A 20,020-nucleotide genomic window follows, 5' to 3' on the forward strand; every position below is an offset into this window, starting at 1 on the left:
GTTATACAGTTTAAGGCACGGTGGTGCAGTGGTTAGCATCGTCGCCTCACAGCAAGAAGGTTCCTGATTCAAACCCAGGGGGAGGGAGCCCTTCTGTAAAACAAAATCTGCTTTCTCCAGGTACTCCTGCTTCCTCCCACAGTCCAAAGACATGCAGGTTAATTGGTGACTCTAAATTCCCCGTAGGTGTGAACGTGAGCGTGAATGGTTGTCTGTCTCTGTGTCAGCCCTGTGATACCCTGTGATAGATAGGGTGTACCCCTCCTCTAGCCCAGTGTCAGTTGAGATAGCCCCCCCTTAAAATCTCCGATAAAATATCAATTAAATATGTCACTTAGTCAGGGGTTGTCAATTTACTCAATAATAGAAAAGGGGTCCCTTAAGGAAAAGGTTGGGAACCACTGCTTTGAGTATCTACTGAACTTTAGTTATTAATGTTTAAATGCTGTTGAGATAATCCATTTACCATCTCCCCAATTTCAGACAAAAGACTTCTTTAACTCTTCGTGTATTACAGGCAAAGAAAAAAATAATTTATTTCATGCAGTGTTGCCAGATGTACGATAATCTTGCACTCTGTACATCATATGATCAAAAATTCACAAATTCCCATAATGTACGACCATTTTATGACACTGAGTGAAAACTTGTGCCTACAGCACAGAGGAAAGCCTTTATGTCTAGAGCAACACCTGAACATCCAACAGTCACACAGAAACACATGAAAGCAGCACACAAAGCAGCTCCACATTAAATACTGAAGCAGTAATGAACAGAAGCTCACAGAACATACAGAACTGCTGCTTACCATGTCTTCCAAGACTTTACATTTTCTGGAGCAAAGAGAAGACAAGAAAAAAGAAACCATGTCAACCACTTAGAGAAGTGATTTCCTAAATTCCCTCTTGTAATAGATTAAAACACGGAAAGCATCAGGAAATCCTTTAAAAGTCTCCACCACCCTCTGAGTCCAGCAGGGTGACTACTGTGTACACTTCTCATCACGCACTTTCCTCACTCTACAGCCTCACTAAAAGGTTTAAAAAACAAGTCTTACCTCTCCGAGTTAGTCCCAAGTTAATTTCACTCACGCCATTTCAGTGTCTATAAGAAAACACAGAAAAGGGACAATGAGACTCTATAAACTCTTGACCATTTATCCCACACCTCGATAAAATAAAAAAATAATCACTCAATATCTAATAAAGATCTTTATTTCAGATTTTAAATAGATTTACAAACCATAAGAAAAAAAGAAAATATAAACAAGAAAAAAAAAACATCAAGTGATCGTCAAATATCCACATGTGCATATCAAGGTAGAGATTGTAAACAGTCCTTTTGAAGCCAAAAAGTGAGAGTCCCCGGGGTCAGGTTCACTAAGCTGGAAAAAAGTTTGTTTGTTTGTTTGTTTGTTTGTTTGTTGGTATTTGTTGTTTTTCCTGAGGTTCTTGTGGTTTTCTGTAATTAACTGCTGGGTTTTTATCCCTCAGTGATGCTGCCACCAATCAGAGCTCAGGGAACTGGGGAGGAGAAGACGATAAAAATAACAGTAGTTTGACAAAAATGAAATCCCATTCACCTCGAAACATCAGAACAGAGGGGAGAAGGGTCATTTATAGGCTGTGGGACAGACGTCAGTTAATTATTAAGTGTTGGTGACTAATTTCTGAGCATTCAGGGCTTGATACGAGGCTTGGATAATCACTGTGTGGTGTCAATTTGGTTCTGCGTCACTTTTCTCATGTCATGTTTGTGTATAACAAGTTGGTACATTTAGTTGTTCTTCCATTAACAATCCCGGGTTTTTAACAATCAGGTCAAAATTCGTAGCATTTAATACATAATCAGATAGAAAACATTGCAGCTCACACCACAATTTGGAAATAAAAGATTACATCATAACAGTAAAAGAAGGCCCCCTCCCAAAAAAACAAAAAATAAACGGACAACCCTCAGCCCATTCACAATGCAACAGTTTTAGATAAAATTAAGTAGAGGAGCTTTGCCCCTGGACACAACCCCGACCCTTATAGCAGACCTAAAACCACAAACACATCATAACAGCATGCTAGTGAAGAACCACATTCTCCTGTTCATGCTCAAAGATCAACCCCATCCCCATTCCTTCCCATTTCTGCTTCTTCTCCACATTTCTCAGCACATCTTAGAAACGATCGGCGAAATATTCACACACACAACGGAAAAAGTGAGTACAGCGATGTTGAGGGTTTCATCGTAAATACTGTTGGATGGCGGTTTAACGTGTCTTGAGGGTGCGACAGAGCTCTCCTGGCAGTTAGGAGGAACCGCAGGGGGCCTCTGACAGGCATATTCATCAGGCCATTTTCATTCTTCTGAATCACTCACACTGCTACATGATCTCCTCTGAGGTAACAGGGTTCATTGATTCAGGTGAGTCAAGATGGCGGCGGCACAGTCGAGCATTTCAGAGAAGTGGGGGGGACAGAAAATGCCTGTACACACAGCCACGACCACTAGGGGGCGAGCTCTGATGAAAGCTGGTGTGCTACTCTTGAGTTGGAATAACAAACCCACTGCAAACGGAGACGATACAACACATGTCCATCTCTAACCGAAGGACACAGTTAGTCCAAAGCCCTCACGTGTTGTAAAACTCAAGCTGGAGTTTGGGGTCAGACTGTTGAAAGGCTCAGCTTCACTGCCACGTTTAAAGCACTGCATATTAAGTAGGTACAAGCACTGACTGCATAGGTTTTTTTAATACAGTACATTGGATTTCATGAGCAGCAGCAGGCTCAGCTAGCTGTTTCTTAATGCATCCAGGCCACTAGTAGCAAGTGCTCGTATGATGAAGGCTGCGTGGCAGTCGGGACGACGGTTGTGGGATTCTGCTCTACATTCCAGTCTGTAGTTCAGCTGTTGGATCGTACACCTCTCTCACTCACACTCCTGCTATAAATAAGTTTGTTCCATCAGGAGGGCGCTGTTTGCACGGTATCCCCACCTGAGACCTTGTGAGCTTGAATATCTCCCTCTGCCACCTTTGTTTGTCAGGCTGCTTTGACCCGCTGTGTACAAGGTCTGTCCCACAAGTCATTCCGGTCTGTGATATCAGGGAGTGAGGGAAGGCACAAGGGAGTGTGAACAGCTTCATTTGGAAATGGATAACTTCCCTGTTTGGAGCAGCACAAGCCCTGGGGCTCAAAAAAAGGTCAGAGGTGAAGCATGGCGCCTGCTAACCGGAGGTCACACACATGGCTCAGAGACGGAAGTGACTCGGCTTCTCAAAACACAGCCAATTTTCCTAAATTTGCTTCCTCTGTAAATGCTCCCTGCTTGTGTTAATCTGATCTGATCTGACCTGTGACGTTACATTCCACCCTGCTGATGATGTCGAGAAAAGGCGTGACCGTTCCTCCGCCAAAGTTTCTTCAAGAAAGTTGGCCAGCAGTCAGGCTTTGTTCCACTGAAAGCCAGAGGAAGGAACAGGTCTCAGAGCTCTCAAACGCTGTTGTGGAAATTTCATTATCAGCGCAGACAAACAGAAGCAGATGAGGAAGTACTATTACTGTGAGTTGTGCTGCTGTGTATGCATCGTGTGTAACCTCTACTCAGACAACAAATGGAAAAAAAATAAACATGTAAGAAACAAACAAAAAAACAACTCTGTAGCTTTCTTTTCTTCGATGCATCAGGTTTTAGTGTGCATACTGTGACTGCACATGTGACAGAAGGTGGACAGGGAGGCCTGCGCTAAGTGAAAATGACGAGGGGTCGATTCAGGACAAAGAGGGGGCGGGGAATTAAAGTTTAGTCCATGACAAGAGAGGGACGAGTGTGTGTGTATGAGGGGAGGGTGAGGGCAGGGACGAAGGGGATGTGACATCATGGGGGGGGGGGGGGGGGGGGGGGGGGGAGGTCAGGAGTCCTCGGTGCCTGAGTCGTCGTCATCATAGCAACAGTCCTCGTTGTCGTCCTCGTCGTCCTCCTCCAGTTCCTCGTCGTCGTAGTAGTCGTCGTATAAGAGGTTGGAGCCGTCGTCTGTGGGCGGGACTTGGGTGCGGACGCAGTACTCGTCCAACGTGACGGGAACCTTGACGCCGTCCCGCTCTGCGTCAGCTTTGGTAGCCAGCACCTGCTTCCTGTGAGGCGTAAAGACAGAGGAGAGAATGATGAGTCCATGCAGAGCATCAATGCTGGTACACTGTGTACCTGCTTCACTGACAAGCTCCCATTAAAAGTGTGAAGAGTGCTGTTTTTTTTCCCCGCTGGGTACCTGATGATCTCGATGTATTCTCTGTCCTTGCCCTTGCTGTCCCTCCACTTGCGGTACATGACGGATGCGTCCACGTTGGCCGGGGAGAAAGTGTTGGGCTCGTTCAGCAAAGAGATCACGCTGAGCAGGATGGTCCTGAGAGAGACGTCAGAGAGTGGAGAGAGATTAAAATCCAAGAAAGCAATACGGGAGGAGGACAGGAAGGAGAGGAACACAGGGTGGGGAAGGGAAGATGGAGGTAAGACGAGACCGAAGACACTGAGGGTGCAGGACAAGGACGTGTACAGAGATGGAACGAAAGACAGAAAAAAAGGACACATGTACAAACGGGGGATGGAATAGGGGTCAGCTCGGGCTTCATTTTCCTGACTGAACCCAACCTGAATCTGAGACAGTTATAGCCAAGCCCGGCCTGACCCTGACAGACTTTCTGATTTCAAGTCCAAACCGACCCGAGCCCGATGCAGTTTGTTACCTGATTTCCCAGCATGGTTTTCGGCAGTTTTCAACTTTCCTGATGGCAAGTTTTGTCTAGTGTCCTCCATTTTCATTAGTTCAGTCTGAATATTCACCGCCTCCTGCCTGAAATGTGACTATTGGCCTGTGTTGCATTCAGGTGTTGTCACGTAAATAACAAATTCCAGCACTTGAACAGGCCATAGCAGAACACAGCAGCATGTCAAGTGGCCGTACCTGAACCAAACCGGAGCAAAATTTCTAATTTGTTATCCGAACCCATGGGCTCAGGTATCCACACCCTAGAGTTTGGATGAAATACATGAGGGGAAGGTGAAAAATCATTATGGGATGTGCTCCTAGCTCACTGCAGGCTGGTACAGAGCAAGCAGGAACAGCGACGAGCAGACTAAAAAGTCTGACGAAGAGCAGTTGTGCCCCAAAAAAAAAAAAAAAAAAAACATCTAGGTGTAATAAAACAACCGTTTTCTGTTTAAAATAAACACAAAATATGTTTATAATGAATAAAAACATGGAAAACAGCAACTGTGATTTGTCAGTTTTACATATCAATATCATATATCGTATCGCTAACTAAAGGAAAACAACCAAATCTAAAAAGAACATGTGTTTTGTGCATATTATGTATAGTAATAAATCAAAATAACGAGAAAAAAATCCCTTTTCTGGGGCCTGTAAATCTCTCAACTGGCTCGGGGGGCTGGCAGGGGGAAAATGTTACATTGGACAGTGCCCAGAACATCCATTTGTCTCTGCTGTCATCTGTTAAATTTAGCTCCGAGAGCTGCTCATTAGAGATGCTGACAGACAATGGTGTTATACATCATTTATACTTTACTTTGACTCAGGTGAATCAACTTCTGTACTAGGGATCTCTCACTGGCTCTCCTTTTTCCTTGAGACACAATGTGGGACTGATTTTGTTTTCTGATCATCAGGTCAGGGGCGACAGAGGGCCCCTTACTGTGGATAGTTAGTGTGTGTAATATGAAACACGTAACAAAAAGGGGGGGAAATTTGGGAATTTTGTGTGTGACTGGCAGGTTTATCAGGTATTTTTAGACAGCCATAATCTGGAGGAAGATATTTTACAATGACCAGAAAGAAGGAAACTAAGGTTGCCTAAAAGGCTGGAAAAATACATCAATCTAAATACTGCTATGTAGTTAGGAAATCGATCTTAAAACTTTGCTGGCGGTCAGTCTTGTAACGCTGCATGACCACCTGCATGTTATGTTAGGCCTTTTAGCCCTTATTGATTGGTGCACAATGAGACAATGGTGGAAATGTGGACAGTAGGAGGATGGTCGTTATGTGACTTCACATTATGGTGCAAATCTTCTGGAAATAACAGACTCCCAACCACAAATATATCTGAACAGTGGACAGTGTCAACGGAGAAAATAATAACTACTTGATTTGACAAAAGATTAATGACTGGCTTGGGGGAGGCTGTTTGACAGATGATTCAAATAATTATAGTTTAGGAAGCAGCTGTGAGCCACTGGACAAACAGTAACCATGCTTATTAGTTTTTGTGTGCTGTTTTCTTAAGAAATAACCTGAACAGAGAACATTATGTTGTGTACCTGACGTTCTGTGTGGGGTTCCACCTCTCTGAAGGCAACTCTCCGCTCTGTGGGTCGTCCACTGGTGGGTGCAGGATAGAAATGCATACATCCCCGTTCTAGGACACGAGAATACAACAACATGTTCAGATAATAGTTATTACCACTCAGACACAATTTAAAGTTTAAAATAGTAGGGCTGCATACTCTTCTACAATTTGTCTTAAAAAAGCATTTATAAAGTCTCCTAAAATTTAATTTTACCAGGATCTAGTGTCATTTGTCATGTATATACCTTATATAACTACAATTACAGCTACTACTACTACCACCTCTACGACTATTGTTAATAATACTACTGCTAATTCCACGACTACTAGTAGTCGTGGAATTAGCATTAATTAGTGCTTCTACCACTTCTACTCCTGCTGCTACTACTACTATCACTACGACTTCTCCTGTACATTTTTTGATTAGTTAATTCTTCTACACACTTTCAGCGACAGAAACCATTCAAACTTTCAGCTCTTTAAGGACGTTTGTGCCTCTATTCAAATTTTTCTACTTTTTAAAGTATGACCTACTATTACTACTTCAACAACTAGTGCTAATACTGCAATTACCACTACTACCAATACTACTGCTACTTTGACTACTACAACTACTGTTACTACTACAACTACTGCTAATTCTCCTCCTCCTCCTAGTAGTAGTAGTACTGCTTCTACCACTTTTACACTGCTGCTACTCCTGCTACTCCTCCTGCTGCTACTCCTGCTACTCCTCCTGCTGCTGCTGCTGCTGCTGCTACTACTACTACTACTACTACTACTACTACTACTACATTTTTTGATTAGTTGTTACTTCTACACACTTTCAGCTACAGAAACCATTCAAATGTCAAAATATTAAGCTCTTTAAGGGTGTTTGTGCCTCATTCAAATTTGTCTACTTTGTATGCTTTGTAAGGTATGACCTACTGTCACTGCTACTACTAGTACTACTACTAGTACTACTACTACTACTACTAATTCGACTACTACTACTGCTGCTGCTACTACTTTGACTACAACTACTATTATTTCTATAGTACTACTACTACTACCACAACTACTGCTACTATCACTACGACTTCTCCTGTACATTTTGTGATTAGTTGTTACTTCTACACACTTTCAGTGACAGAAAGCATTCAAATGTCAAAACTTTCAGCTCTTTAAGGACGTTTGTGCCTCTATTCAAATTTTTCTACTTTTTAAAGTATGACCTACTACTACTACTACAACAACAACTAGTGCTAATACTGCAATTACCACTACTACTAATACTACTGCTACTGCTACTTTGACTACTACAACTACTGTTATGACTACAACTACTGCTAATTCTCCTCCTCCTCCTCCTCCTAGTAGTACTGCTTCTACCACTTCTACGCTGTTGCTACTCCTGCTGCTACTGCTGCTGCTACTACTACTATTACATTTTTTGATTGGTAACTACTTCTACACACTTTCAGCTACAGAAACCATTCAAATGTCAAAATGTTAAGCTCTTTAATGGTGTTTGTGCCTCTGTTCAAATTTGTATGCTTTGTAAGGTATGACCTACTGCCACTGCTACGACAACTAACTACTGCTGCTGCTAGTACTACTACTAATTTGACTACTACTTCTACTACTACTGCTGCTGCTGCTACTACTTTGACTACTATTATTTCTATAGTACTACTACTACCACAACTACTACTACTATTAGTACCACTTCTACTTCTACAACTACTGCTGCTACTACTTTGACTACTACTACCACCGTAATTACTACTGTTACTACTACAACTAGAGCTACTTCTTCTATTACTAATATTTCTGCTTTTTCAGCCATGATTTTGAACTAATTTCAACATCCAACATCCACACCCATTTTCAGCAGGAAATACATTTTCTAGTTATTATATTGTAAAACTACTTTGAGTGGAAAAATGCCAAGGTGCTGAAGAATAAAACTAAACAGCTGAAACAGACAACTTTAGTTAAACCACACTGTAATAAATACATTTATATTTTTTATGTTGTGATACGACTTTATGTGTGTACACATGCCAAGGAGCTGAAAAATAAAAGTGAAGATTTGTACCCTAATGTGTAATGTAATTTCCTTTTTGTCAAAATGGAGTTTATAAAATTGGTTAGGAAAATAGTATTACTCAGGAACCTGTATTAAAATCAAGGCATGGGTGTTGGTATCAAAAATGACACCCAGCCCCAGTCATGGTATAATCAGCTCCTGAACTGTTTTGTCAACGGATTTATACTGGTTAGAGTTACCTCATAAATGTTGGGGTGCCACATTTTGGTGAGGAATCGGAAAGCAGGTGGAGAGTATGGGTAGTCGACGGGGAACTTGATCCGAGCCTGAGGGTGAGAGAAGACACATATTAGCAACGTGAGAGGCAGGCAGTTTATCCACACTTTTCTCTTGCCAACAGACAAGTCATGACTACTCCCCTCAAAACTACTGCTGTTTGGAAGAGCAATTTACACTACTTAGGTCAAAAGAGCCCTACTGTCTCCAGTGTACATGGAAAGTAAAGGGCGATTCCTTTAGTAGTAAGGCCACTTATAGCACATTCGTGGTGTCGCTTGCTTAAAGAAAACCTACACATACTTTCTGTAAAAAATACTGTGCCTTTGGACACAGCCTCCCAGGCGTAACTGAATCCAGAATGCAAGTCTGTACAATGCCGCAGAAGCTACACGCGCACACGCACATGCACACACATGCACACACACACACACACATGGACAGCTGCTGGGGAGAGAGAGAGTGCCTCATTCTCAACGTTTTTCCCCACAAAGACCTCTGTTTGCAGCACTGGTGTCAACAAGCAGCTGCTGAATGAAGAGCTCCACAATCATGCTGATCAGCGTCAATAGTGATTGAAAGAAACCTAAAAATAGTAGCTGTGGAGTCATGGCAAACCCTACTGAGGTGGCTGAGCATGGAGGAGCTAATGACAGTGTAATGTAATATGGTGTGGAGGCAGGAGGGAGGGAGGGAGGCTCGCAGTGCATTCAGCTGCTGAGTGTGTGGAGCTTAAAGACACACCGATGGGCGAGGGGGGGGAGCTGCTGGTATAAAGACATTGTGGGGGTTTGTCCTCTCCAGCTGTCACTGCTGCAACCCAAGACAATCCACTACTCACACCCGTGTTCTGCTATTATATGTCCTCACACTAAAAACCACACCCACTGTATAAATGCTACTGTGTGGAGATCCCCTCCTCCCGTTCCATAAGGCGTGCCATGGATGGGAAAAGAGGGGACACACACACACACCGACTACACTGATTACACACACGCACGTCACTCACAGCATGAAACCTTCTGCTGATCCCCCTCCCCTGTCATATACATACACACACTTGTTCACATTTGCTGATTCGGCATGGTCAGCTGGTCGTCACCACAGTGAACCGTCGAGTGGGAGGCAGGGGGATCGGCTGCATGGGAGTGGGGGGAGGATGGGGGGGATTTCACTTGGAATATAAAAGGGGTTGTGCTCTATTTAATACTTGTGCTTAACATTAAGGTCTTATCCTTCCTTGCGTGCAATGCAGTATTTAAACCGAGCTGGATGTAGCAGGCACATACGTGTGTCAGTGTGTCCCGACTGTCCACACAAGAGCAACATTTCTTGTATTTGGTGCCTGACGCAACCCCGATTTGCAGAATAAACCTGCTCTCACCATGTAAACCAGAGTGGAGAGGAAACACTGACACAGTCCTGTGAGAATGCCGCCCGTAGGAAAAAAAAAAAAAAAATTCCCCGGGTCTGACTGACCCTGCCAGAAAGCTGGCGGCCCTTCAGAGTGCAGGGTTCAGGCCAACATTGTACACATTACAGGCTGGCAGCAGTGCAACACGTAGCAGCCAGCCAGGACGAGGGAGGAAGAGGAGGGCCGGGGGAACAACAGTGAGAGCTGGGTTTGTCTCCTAAAACAATATCAGCGTCAAGATTGTATCTGTCCACTGGCTGAGAAGGAGGCAAAGACTATCTTGTACATTTGGGAAATCTCCATGTGGACAGCTGTCATTCGGTATTACTTTTAGAAAACATTTGGTCCACTTCAAAATGGTGTAAAAGAGATGGTGTAAAAGAGAAGTAGAGGGCATTCGGCTGAAGGTAACGCTGTGCCAACACTCCCAGTGGGTAAAGTGGTTCATCTTTGTTGGTTTTCCAGGTTTGATTTTCCAACAAAAAACAGTGTGTGAATGGAAAGCTCTTGAGCAGCTTGACTCCTGAGGGCCCCGTACGTCTTTAGTTTTCCGGCGTTGTTATGGGTTTTTTTTATATCCCCAAAACACACCACCAGAATCAAAATCCTTTGGCAAAGAACTGTCTTTCTAACCAGTCTCATAATTTCACTTTTTAGGATATCTTGGAAACAAAAAAAACACTTTGTCCAACACCAGACAGCAAACCAGAGCAACCAAACTCTGTGGTGACACCAGAGAATTGGTACCAACTACACAACACATAGGATCTTTATGCCCATGTATATGTTTGAGTAAAAACTGATCCTACTTTGTAGCCTTTTGCTTTGAGACCAAAGCATCAACTCTTCCCGTTAAATGGCTTCATTCATCACAATCCTGTGAGTCTGAACGTAAGCCACAAGTAAAGCAGGAAGGTGGGGTTATGCATTAAGAATAAGCATTGATCCCTTTGAGAAGGCAAGAGCATGATTTCACAATGCAGCTTACAGGAGGCTTTAAAACCATATTCCTGGTGATATTATGTCACAAACTGTATCATACACAATGCATTTAGTCCCCATTTGGAGCTCTATAATATCAAAAAATAAGACTGACAAAGTCAGCAGACAACTGAAGGAGGGAAAAATAAATGTTGCGTGTGGTTGGAGCAGCACCAACTACATTTAAAACCATCGGAACTGCAGAGCAATGGGTCCTGAAGCTCCATCCAGGCAATGGGATAGTCCTTTCAGGCACGGGGTGCTACAGGCCGTACTGAAGACCCCAAAACTACCAGTAATGTGGTGTTAGGTCCTGACACAACAAGCAACATTCGGTCACTGTAGGGCCACCGGTGAATGTCTGTCGTCCTAGTTTTAGTGTCATGTCTTGCCAGCCCTTGTTGGCTTTTTTTTCTGGCATGTCAGCGTGTTGAATCTACATTAGAGACGGCGGAGCCCGTTGGTGAATGAAGTCACTCCGACTATCAGTTCAGCTCAGTGCACAAGAAGAGAAAAGGAAGTGAGGAAAGGAAGGAAACAGCTGAAGTCAAGAGGGAGTGAGATCAAAACAAACTTGTTATTAGGGGTAGAAATCACCAGAGGATCCACAATACGATATTATCACGATACTTTAGTCACCATACAATATTATTCCAACTTTTTAAATCACTTTTTTTAACTGTAAATTGTGTCCCCAGAGAAAAACTTTGTCAGCATCTGTTTTATCTAATAAAGTTTTCAGTCTGTTCAACTCACTTCAGCCATTTATTTGCAGCAAAATGTATCTAGTGGACTGAAAAAGCAATTCATTATATTATTCTAGTTGGCTACCTAATCTTTAATTTGCTTTTGTGATATCAATAATTTATATATTTACAATATTGCAACTTGGCACTGTGTGACAATACGATATTGCAACTAGGGATGTTCCTGGTGACTAATTTCCCTGTCGACTAAACCAAAATTATAATTAAGACTAGTCAACTAGTCTAAAAAAGGGACATGTTGAACCTTGCAGATTATCCAACATAAATGAGAGCAATTCTCTTCAAAGTTAATAAAACAACATGTGAATTATAAATAAATTTCAGCTGGAATTTGCACCGTGCAGTATGAATGTAAACCCTGCACATTATCTGACAACATTCACTTAAAGCTAACAAATAATATAACATCTCAAAAAAGATCGATTGCTGCTGAATTCATTTTCTAGATTAAAGTACTGCCAAACCGCGCTGGTTTTGTGAGAGGACATTTCTCCAGTTTCCCACCATGCGGTTTTCAAACTCCAGTCTACTTGAGCATTACCACGGGACGGGGACTGCTGTCTGACGGCTCTGTAGCACCCACTAGTGGCGGTCGGCTGCATGACAGTTAGGACGCCTTGTACATGAATTAAACACCGACTAATATTTCTGGTGCCGACTAGCAAGGGGGCGGACGTTTAATCGTTTAGACAATATGAGGTAAGATATGTTTTCTTAGCAGTTGTGTTGTTTGCCAGGGCACAGTAAATATGTTTTGTTCTTTCAACCTCTGCTTGTGTTATTAATGTGCTAACTGGCTAACTAGTGTCTTGAATCAGTCTTATCAGTCCTTCAACTTCCTTCCAGACTACCGCCGCCTGTGACTATGTTGAGTTATTTCCTCGCAGATGCAGAACATACCTGCTAGTTGGCTGTAGTCTTTACCGTGTGTTCAGGCGCATCTTTTTTGGCTGAAACACAGGCGACATGAGGCACTGCACTAGTTCTTGGTGTCAGTTTGGTGTATCTGTGTCTTTAGACTTCACTGACCAGAAGATAGCAGGTCACTCTGGCAGCAGGGGAAGGGAATGAAACACTTGACCTGTCCACCCAGGTGACACCAAACCCTGGTTTGATGGACGGAGGGTGGAGAAGATGGATGGACGGGGCAGAGAAGTGTGACGGAGCTGGCCTAAACACAGACGGGCTGCTTGGTTGGCTCATTTGCTCTGCAGCGGCTCCTCTGCTATCTCATCAGCACCGAGCACAGAGGAGAAGAAACATGAATCGGAGGAAGAAAAGAGCAGACGATGCAGTGTAGTCTTAGAAAGCCAATATCAGGTTTCTCTTTTGAGTTTCCAGGGATCATCCTCATATTGACTTACCTATTATACACACACATATTAGCCTTTACACCCACTATTTTCTCTGTCACTGTGCCTCCACTACTGGGAAGGACTTTTTGCTTCAGATACAGCAGCTCAGAGAGGATCTCTGCCCATCAGAAAGTGCTAGCCTCAGTACACTTCCTGAACATGCTACAGCTGACTTGCATGTCATGCCTCATAATAGGATTGGGCACAGAATTAACAGCATCCACGGTCAAAAGGTGAGTGACCCCGAACAGCTCATTTGAAGTGCAGCCAATTTCCTGCCAAGCACGCAAAAAAAGGACTCCTGAAAGGCTCGTTACAGAGAATGCAAGATCAATGTCCTCGTTCTGTGAAAAATCTTTCTTGGATTGTGAGCTAAAAAAGCTGCCTTGAAGAGAGAACAGGAATGAGAGTGAACGCGCCCACCCTGTGGAAAATGACAGCAAGGCGAAGTAAACCAGGTCAATGCAAAGACCCTGAACAGAACAAATCATTCTGTTCTCCCGGAGCACCTCTTTACCTTCTCTACAGACCTTATCCTCACATACACACACTCACAGTGAATGACGAGGAAAAGGTCCTTGTGTAGAGCAAATTCCATACCCTAACATACATGTAGAGGTCCCAGAGATTATCATGTTCATACCCAGTAGGCCTCTGCCTCATTAGCTAAACCCAGGAGGAGAACGTGGAGCAGAAGGAGAAGGATCAAAAGCTGAAGTTATGTTACAGACTGATTCTCTGGTGGTTGCAACATGTAGAAATATCAAACAAACAGCCTGTTCAGCCATGTTTCACTGCCGATCCATACAGGAAGAGAACAAGAACACATGGCCAGGCCTTCAGGGGACGGTTATAACTGTCTGCTGGGGCCTCACGCTCACCTCTATTCACAGCAGGCTCTCCTTTCAAAAGGGGCACCATTGCAAGGAAGGGCTCTGCCTGTTCTTGATCTGGCAGTTTCTGTATTCCCTCTTCTTTCCTCTGCCCTGCTCTCGTTTCTCTGCGACACAGCCAGAGGGGGAAACATGACTCCGGCAGCTCAGCCAGGCTCGGCCCAGCCGAGACCTCTGCAGCCGGCTTGGGTCCTCTTGCCTGTTCCCTCCTCTGCTAACTGCGAGGCTAACATGGAGCTGGTGCGAATCATGTTGCACGCAGCTGAGGAGGAAGGAAGGAAGGCACAGAGTCAGCTGCGCAACAGAGCTGAGTGTCTGTCGACTGATTGTCTGAAGTTGAAAAAGACAGACAGGCCTGGGCCAAACCAAAGGGCAACACCCCTCTTTTTCATGTTTGCTGTGAAGATGCGGTCTGTCAGTGTTTAGTAAGCCACTTGAAAACACCACATGACTCAGATATGAAAGATGTTCTGTCTCTGAGTATATTTCGAGTCGCAGAGACCCCATGTACGTCATAATTACACACAATAAAAATGACAATTAAGGCTGCCAGGTGCTGACACAGCAGCACTTCAATCACGGTCACCCGTCCAATTTCACAGATCCCAGGCTCTCTCACAGCAGTGCAGCTCTGTCACTACACACACACACACAGTTTCTGTTGTTCATCACCGTGACTGTGACCTTATAGTTGTGGATATAAAGCACAGTGCCTTTTTTCTGCTGTCCTGGTGCATGACACAAAATGGAGCAGGAAGGGGTCAAATCTGCCAAATGTGAGCTGGCAGACTGGTGCGTACCAGTAACAGCAATGTTGTAGTTCCCAGGTGCAGTTTATGAACCTGCACACGTCTTTATGGTTGCCCTTGTTGTTTTATTAACCCAATAAGCGGATCAACATGGAGAGCACGGAAGCACAGTAAATGTGGTAGGTTGTGTTATATTTCACCAAACAGGAGGCGACAGCAACACAATATATTCAAATAAAAATATATAGAGAAATACAAAGAACTGAGAGTTCAAATATAACAAAAAGCTGAATTATCTAACTAGCTCCAACAAAAGTCAATAATTTGGGATTTTTTTTGTATTCACGTAGGTGGTGAAGGAACTAGTACTTCACAAAACATAAACCAGAACTTCAGATATGCTCTACTTTATGCCATGTAAGGTAAAGCCTAGTTGAGCCCATTAGGGGCCATACAGAGTCCAGGCCCCTTGAAAAGTATAGTAAATACTTTTGGCTTGTTTATGAGGAAGTTCACTTGAACAGAGATCAGTTATGGCTTAGGTCACGATATGCAGACAAGTCCCATGAATTACTACATTGTCAAGTTTACCTCCATATTGCCAGTATCAGACAACAGTGCAAGCACTCACAAACTGTGAAACTGCACTTGTTCCTGATTGGGGATCCAAATCCAGATCCAAAAACGACATCTAAAAAAAGCAAATGATCACTGTAACAAGGGAGTCATTTTTTCCTGATGACATATTGAATACTTGCAAGTCAGCTGTAATGGTTGTGGAGTGACATTAGTACAAGTATGACTGTACTATTTCATATAAACACCAAAGTCTCACTTCTTGATTTTGTGAAACTTCCCCTAGGTCAAGAAAGTACTAGAAGAGAAGGCAGAGATGTCAGAAGAGAACCAAGAAACAGCTGAGAGAGGGAATCAAACATGTACTAGGGGTCTACTAGACAACCAAACGAGATAAAAAATGACTTGTTTTGGTCATGATTATTAGACAGTTGTTAAAGATGACCCCATTCCACAGTTTTCAACAACAACACATGTGGTGAGTCACTGTCCAAACACTCCTTAAAGTCTACTTTAAGTGAGAGCAACCCAGCTAATCTGCTTCATACATGTCCAAGGACCACCGCTGGCAATGGAACTGTCTGGCCCTCTGCCAGTAATCATCAGACACTCAAAGCCTGGAGGGATACTTCACATGACAAAGCAGAAGGCGCGCACACAAAAGGACTTTAATCTTGGAAATGTCTCAGATCCAATGAATGAATGTCCATATCAGGGCCTGTTGTGAGACCAACAGGTCAACGGTCAAGTTATTGTGATAGGTGTTTGCTTGTGTTGTGGATCCAGGGCAGTTATCTAATGTCTGAATGACACTTCAATATGTCTCAGTCCGGTGTGTGCCTGCAGTCATAATGAATTCGTCATAGTGTGACTCTGTCGGAGCAACACCCATGTGAAATAAATACCTGACTCAGCCAGGTTTTGCATGACGTCATCACCTGCCCTGTTTCGGATGAACAGGCAGCTGCGGCATGACTGTTTGTTTGGGTAACCTGGATCAGACCTGGGTGGATTTATTTTTTTTTTCTTTTCTGTTGGAATATGGCAAACTGGTTGGATGGAAACCCAGCAGAGAACAATGAGTCACAACCATGCGGTGGATTTCACAGCCAGGCTGTGCATTCCTGGCCCGACAAAGGAATCCTGTACACAGCACCCACACGGACACACTGAAAACAGTCTACAGTAGCCTGGCCAGGGCCCTCTGGTTGTGTTGAAAAAGACCTGAGGCGAAATTAACAAGCCTCTCAAGAACTGGAAGGACACGGCACTTAATCGCTGAATTGATAGTTTACAAGGAGAGCAGCTACAACATGCTGGTTAATCCAAACACAGTGGGAGCCTTTACTGATACATGAGTTTAGCTGTAAATATGGAAACAACTATGGCTAATGTGAGACTTAACATTACAAACCCTTAACAAAAAGCCCTTGTAAAGAGACCATGTACAATTCGAGCATGTTGTTATTTTTGTTTGCTACTCAAAGACAAATTTCTTCCTCTGTTAAAGCCCTGACCTACATTACTTTTGTCTTTTCTCCCCAGAAAGACGGGATCATTATGCCACCTTCATAAAAGCTCATTATTTTTTATTTGATGTCCAATAAAACAACGATGTAGGGCAAGTTTGAATCAGCATTAACAGGGGTTTATTTGACTTTGCCAGACAAAGTAATAAATCACAGTGCTTTATAGGACGAGTAACCATTTTAGCATGGGGCATGGGTAAGCCACAATCCCCTCAGTGTTTTGCAATATCTTAAAGTTGGTTTTCACACATTTATTTAGGTTTGAGATGAATAACAGTGGACTTTCTGTTATGGCAACAGATGCTATGTTAGTCTGTGTTTACAATGTAGGTGTGTGACTTTGAGCTGCACTTTTTGGATAAAAAAAAAAGTACAAAAAACAGTAGTTGACAGGTCGCAGCCTTGGAGACATGAAAATGAATGTAGAGTGCACATGCCTGTAACTCTAAAAATAACTTAAGTGCTTTTTTACCAATGCAATTCAGCAGTTATCCTGTTAGTTGATGCTTTTTGAGCTGCCAACCCTCTTTGTCAATAACAGAGATAGTCGTAAACAGGAAAACACATCTGTGAAACCAACTCATCTTCACTCTCAAGAGAGGAAGTGTGGTAGAAAACAAATGAAAATGACACATGTATGTATGCATGCATGGGTTAACTTAGTGTTAGGGTTGTATGGAGCAAGGCTACCATGCATTTTGGATTTAGTTCATTAGAATATACAAACAAAAAGCCTACTCAACCCCTGGCTGATGATTTGTAGTGATAGGGAAATGACTGAGTTAGTGAGATTATGAGCTTGGCTCTGATCAGGGCGGTTATGCTAACAACCTTTTGTTTCATGTGAACACAGAAGTAACTCTGCCAAACATGATCATGTGCTGCCTGTCACTATAAAGCACCTCAGTGAATCTGTATTTTAAATCAAAATAACCCTTAGAAAAACAGGTGTCCTGCTTTACAATCTGGCAACAATAAAGTGCAACAATGCTGAGTGAGTGGAGTTTAAAGTTGAACAAAGAAAGCAGAGTGTTTTATCACAGTAACGTTAAAGAGAGAACAACTGCCAATTAGCTAAGTTAGCTTTATTAACTGTTACCTGCTGTTGGTGAGGACGGTTAATATGAGGCTGGAGTTAACAGTTAGGCTCTCCTTTATGTGTAAACTACATAAATGTGGGCTAAATGTACCAGCTAAAGAACAATAGGTCGACTGCTAGCTAAGCATTAGCTACTTACCTTAAAATAACCACCCTCGTAGTGTGTATTTGGGGGTCCGAATATCGCCACTTCCCAGTTGTACATGTCCGACTCGTCCACCAAAGTTATTTTGAACCCCTCGACCGGCTCGTCTTGGAGACTTTTCATCTCCAGCATTAGTGCTTTTTGGGAACTGGCTACATGATGTCCATGCTGAGCCATATTCCACAACGAGTTGTATAAATATATCTCAGCAACCCAGCACAGCTGTGACGGCAAAGAAGGACAAAGCTAGCTCGGTACAAACAATAGCTATGAGAGGGAGACCGGAGCCCTCCGCACAGGAACGCGTTAACGCTGGTTTCCGTTAGTACGGCTCCAAAACAGGATCTAAAAATCGCGACGGGGCTTTATTTGGTCAGAGCTGGTGCGGCTTCCTCTGTTGTTGTGAACAATCCCGGGGAGCCCCAGTTATTAACGACGATCTAAACCAACTGTCAAAGTCACATACGATGTCGGCTCCACTTCCGGTTACTGGTTTCAAAATAAAGCCCTCATTTTAGCCTTTTTAAAAATACGTTTTTGTTCCATATTTAACAGCTTTAACAACTTTACCGTGTATTAATTATTATCATTATTATTATTGTTTATACCCCCGTATCACAAAGGTGTTTTTCTCTTACTCGATTTTGCATGTATTAAATCACTTTCCGTTGGTTTTCAGGCTATTTAGTGTTAGCTCTATGGGACTGTTCATTACTTATGAGAGGAGAGGATGGTGCACAAAGAGGGAGGCATGTCAATTTATTTTTCAAGCACTGAGGAGGGACTTGTGTTTTTTTATTTTGGCTTCATGGCTAAGTGGTTATATTTTTGATTTATTTTACAGCCAATTTTGAAAGAAAACCTGATAAACATACTTCCGATACTAGCATGTTTTCTTTGAAAATCACCAATATTACACCATTTGCACCATCTGTGCTCTCCTTTGCTATTTATTCAATGTATTGCTCCCACCTGCCTATTAGCACTGTTACAATCATATATATTGTGACACTGAATTTCTTTAGTGGTGTATTGTGTTGTGTGTTTGTCTGTACCTTTGATTTTTGAGAGAAGTCATAGACAATTTTATCTATCTATCTATCTATCTATCTATCTATCTATCTATCTGGATCTTCACATTTCTGAAAATCCTTGGACACATCATGTGCGAGGAACGCTTCCATCAGGAAAAAAAAATAGAAAATAAATCTGAGCTTAAAATAGTGATATGTCATCAAAATCATTTTATTCTATGTCTCATTTAAAATTTGACCTACAAATAACCAGCATGCAGGATAAGTGAAAAACTGAGTCTTCAACTCAGACTTTCAACTTAAACCTTAACTTTTAAACATCAAAAGGGCACCCAGTGATGGCGGCCATAATCGGGCCAGCTGATTCAGCATGATTCTGGGGCATCATTCATACCAACTCTCAGCCGAGTGAAGCGACCGGATGCAGCCCGGCTGATTTCATCCGGCATGTTGAGTTTGGACCGATGCTGGGCCAAGTCATTTCTGTTAACGGCCTAGTGATGGCAGTGCCTACAGCTGGAATCGGGCAAGCTGATTTGGCCCGATTCTGGGGCGTTATTCATGCCAAGTCTCAGCTGAGTTGGGCAACCAGACTCAGCCTGGCTAATTTCATCAGGCATGCCAAGTTCAGGGCCAGGTCATTTTGGCTACCTGGGTAAGTTTTATATAATCCAATAACTAATTTATGTTGGAGGGAGGGTCGTGCATTTTCTGCCAGTCACTCAGGGAAGGTCAAGGTAAAATATTTTTAGCTTTAGAGAGAGTCAAAATACCACTACTACTAATGGTGATAATAATAATAATGATATAA

The 20,020-nt window shown here is 42.9% G+C and overlaps 1 protein-coding gene across 1 annotated transcript; it reads right to left on the reverse strand.

Moving 5' to 3' along the window:
• Positions 1-1,198: 1,198 nt before the first annotated feature.
• Positions 1,199-18,614, reverse strand: LOC117254161 (ubiquitin-conjugating enzyme E2 R1). The gene is made up of 5 exons (XM_033622206.2): positions 18,170-18,614; positions 8,631-8,717; positions 6,328-6,425; positions 4,262-4,396; positions 1,199-4,127 (listed from the first exon to the last, which is right to left on the reverse strand). Exons 1-5 carry the CDS (start codon positions 18,350-18,352, stop codon positions 3,905-3,907), a joined length of 726 nt encoding a protein of 241 aa, XP_033478097.2. The 5' UTR covers positions 18,353-18,614; the 3' UTR covers positions 1,199-3,904.
• Between the last annotated feature and the right edge of the window lie 1,406 nt (positions 18,615-20,020).

This window comes from Epinephelus lanceolatus, chromosome 6, assembly GCF_041903045.1.
Source record: "Epinephelus lanceolatus isolate andai-2023 chromosome 6, ASM4190304v1, whole genome shotgun sequence".
NCBI lineage: Eukaryota > Metazoa > Chordata > Actinopteri > Perciformes > Serranidae > Epinephelus > Epinephelus lanceolatus.

Bases quoted from the DNA above. Each gene is read 5' to 3' on its own strand.
- LOC117254161 (XM_033622206.2), bottom strand. From the start codon at position 18,352: ATGGCTCAGCATGGACATCATGTAGCCAGTTCCCAAAAAGCACTAATG. The intron at 8,718-18,169 runs GTAAGTAGCTAA...TCTCACCCTCAG, and splicing joins ACGAGGGTGGTTATTTTAAG to GCTCGGATCAAGTTCCCCGT. The intron at 4,128-4,261 runs GTACCCAGCGGG...TACGCCTCACAG, and splicing joins GAATACATCGAGATCATCAG to GAAGCAGGTGCTGGCTACCA.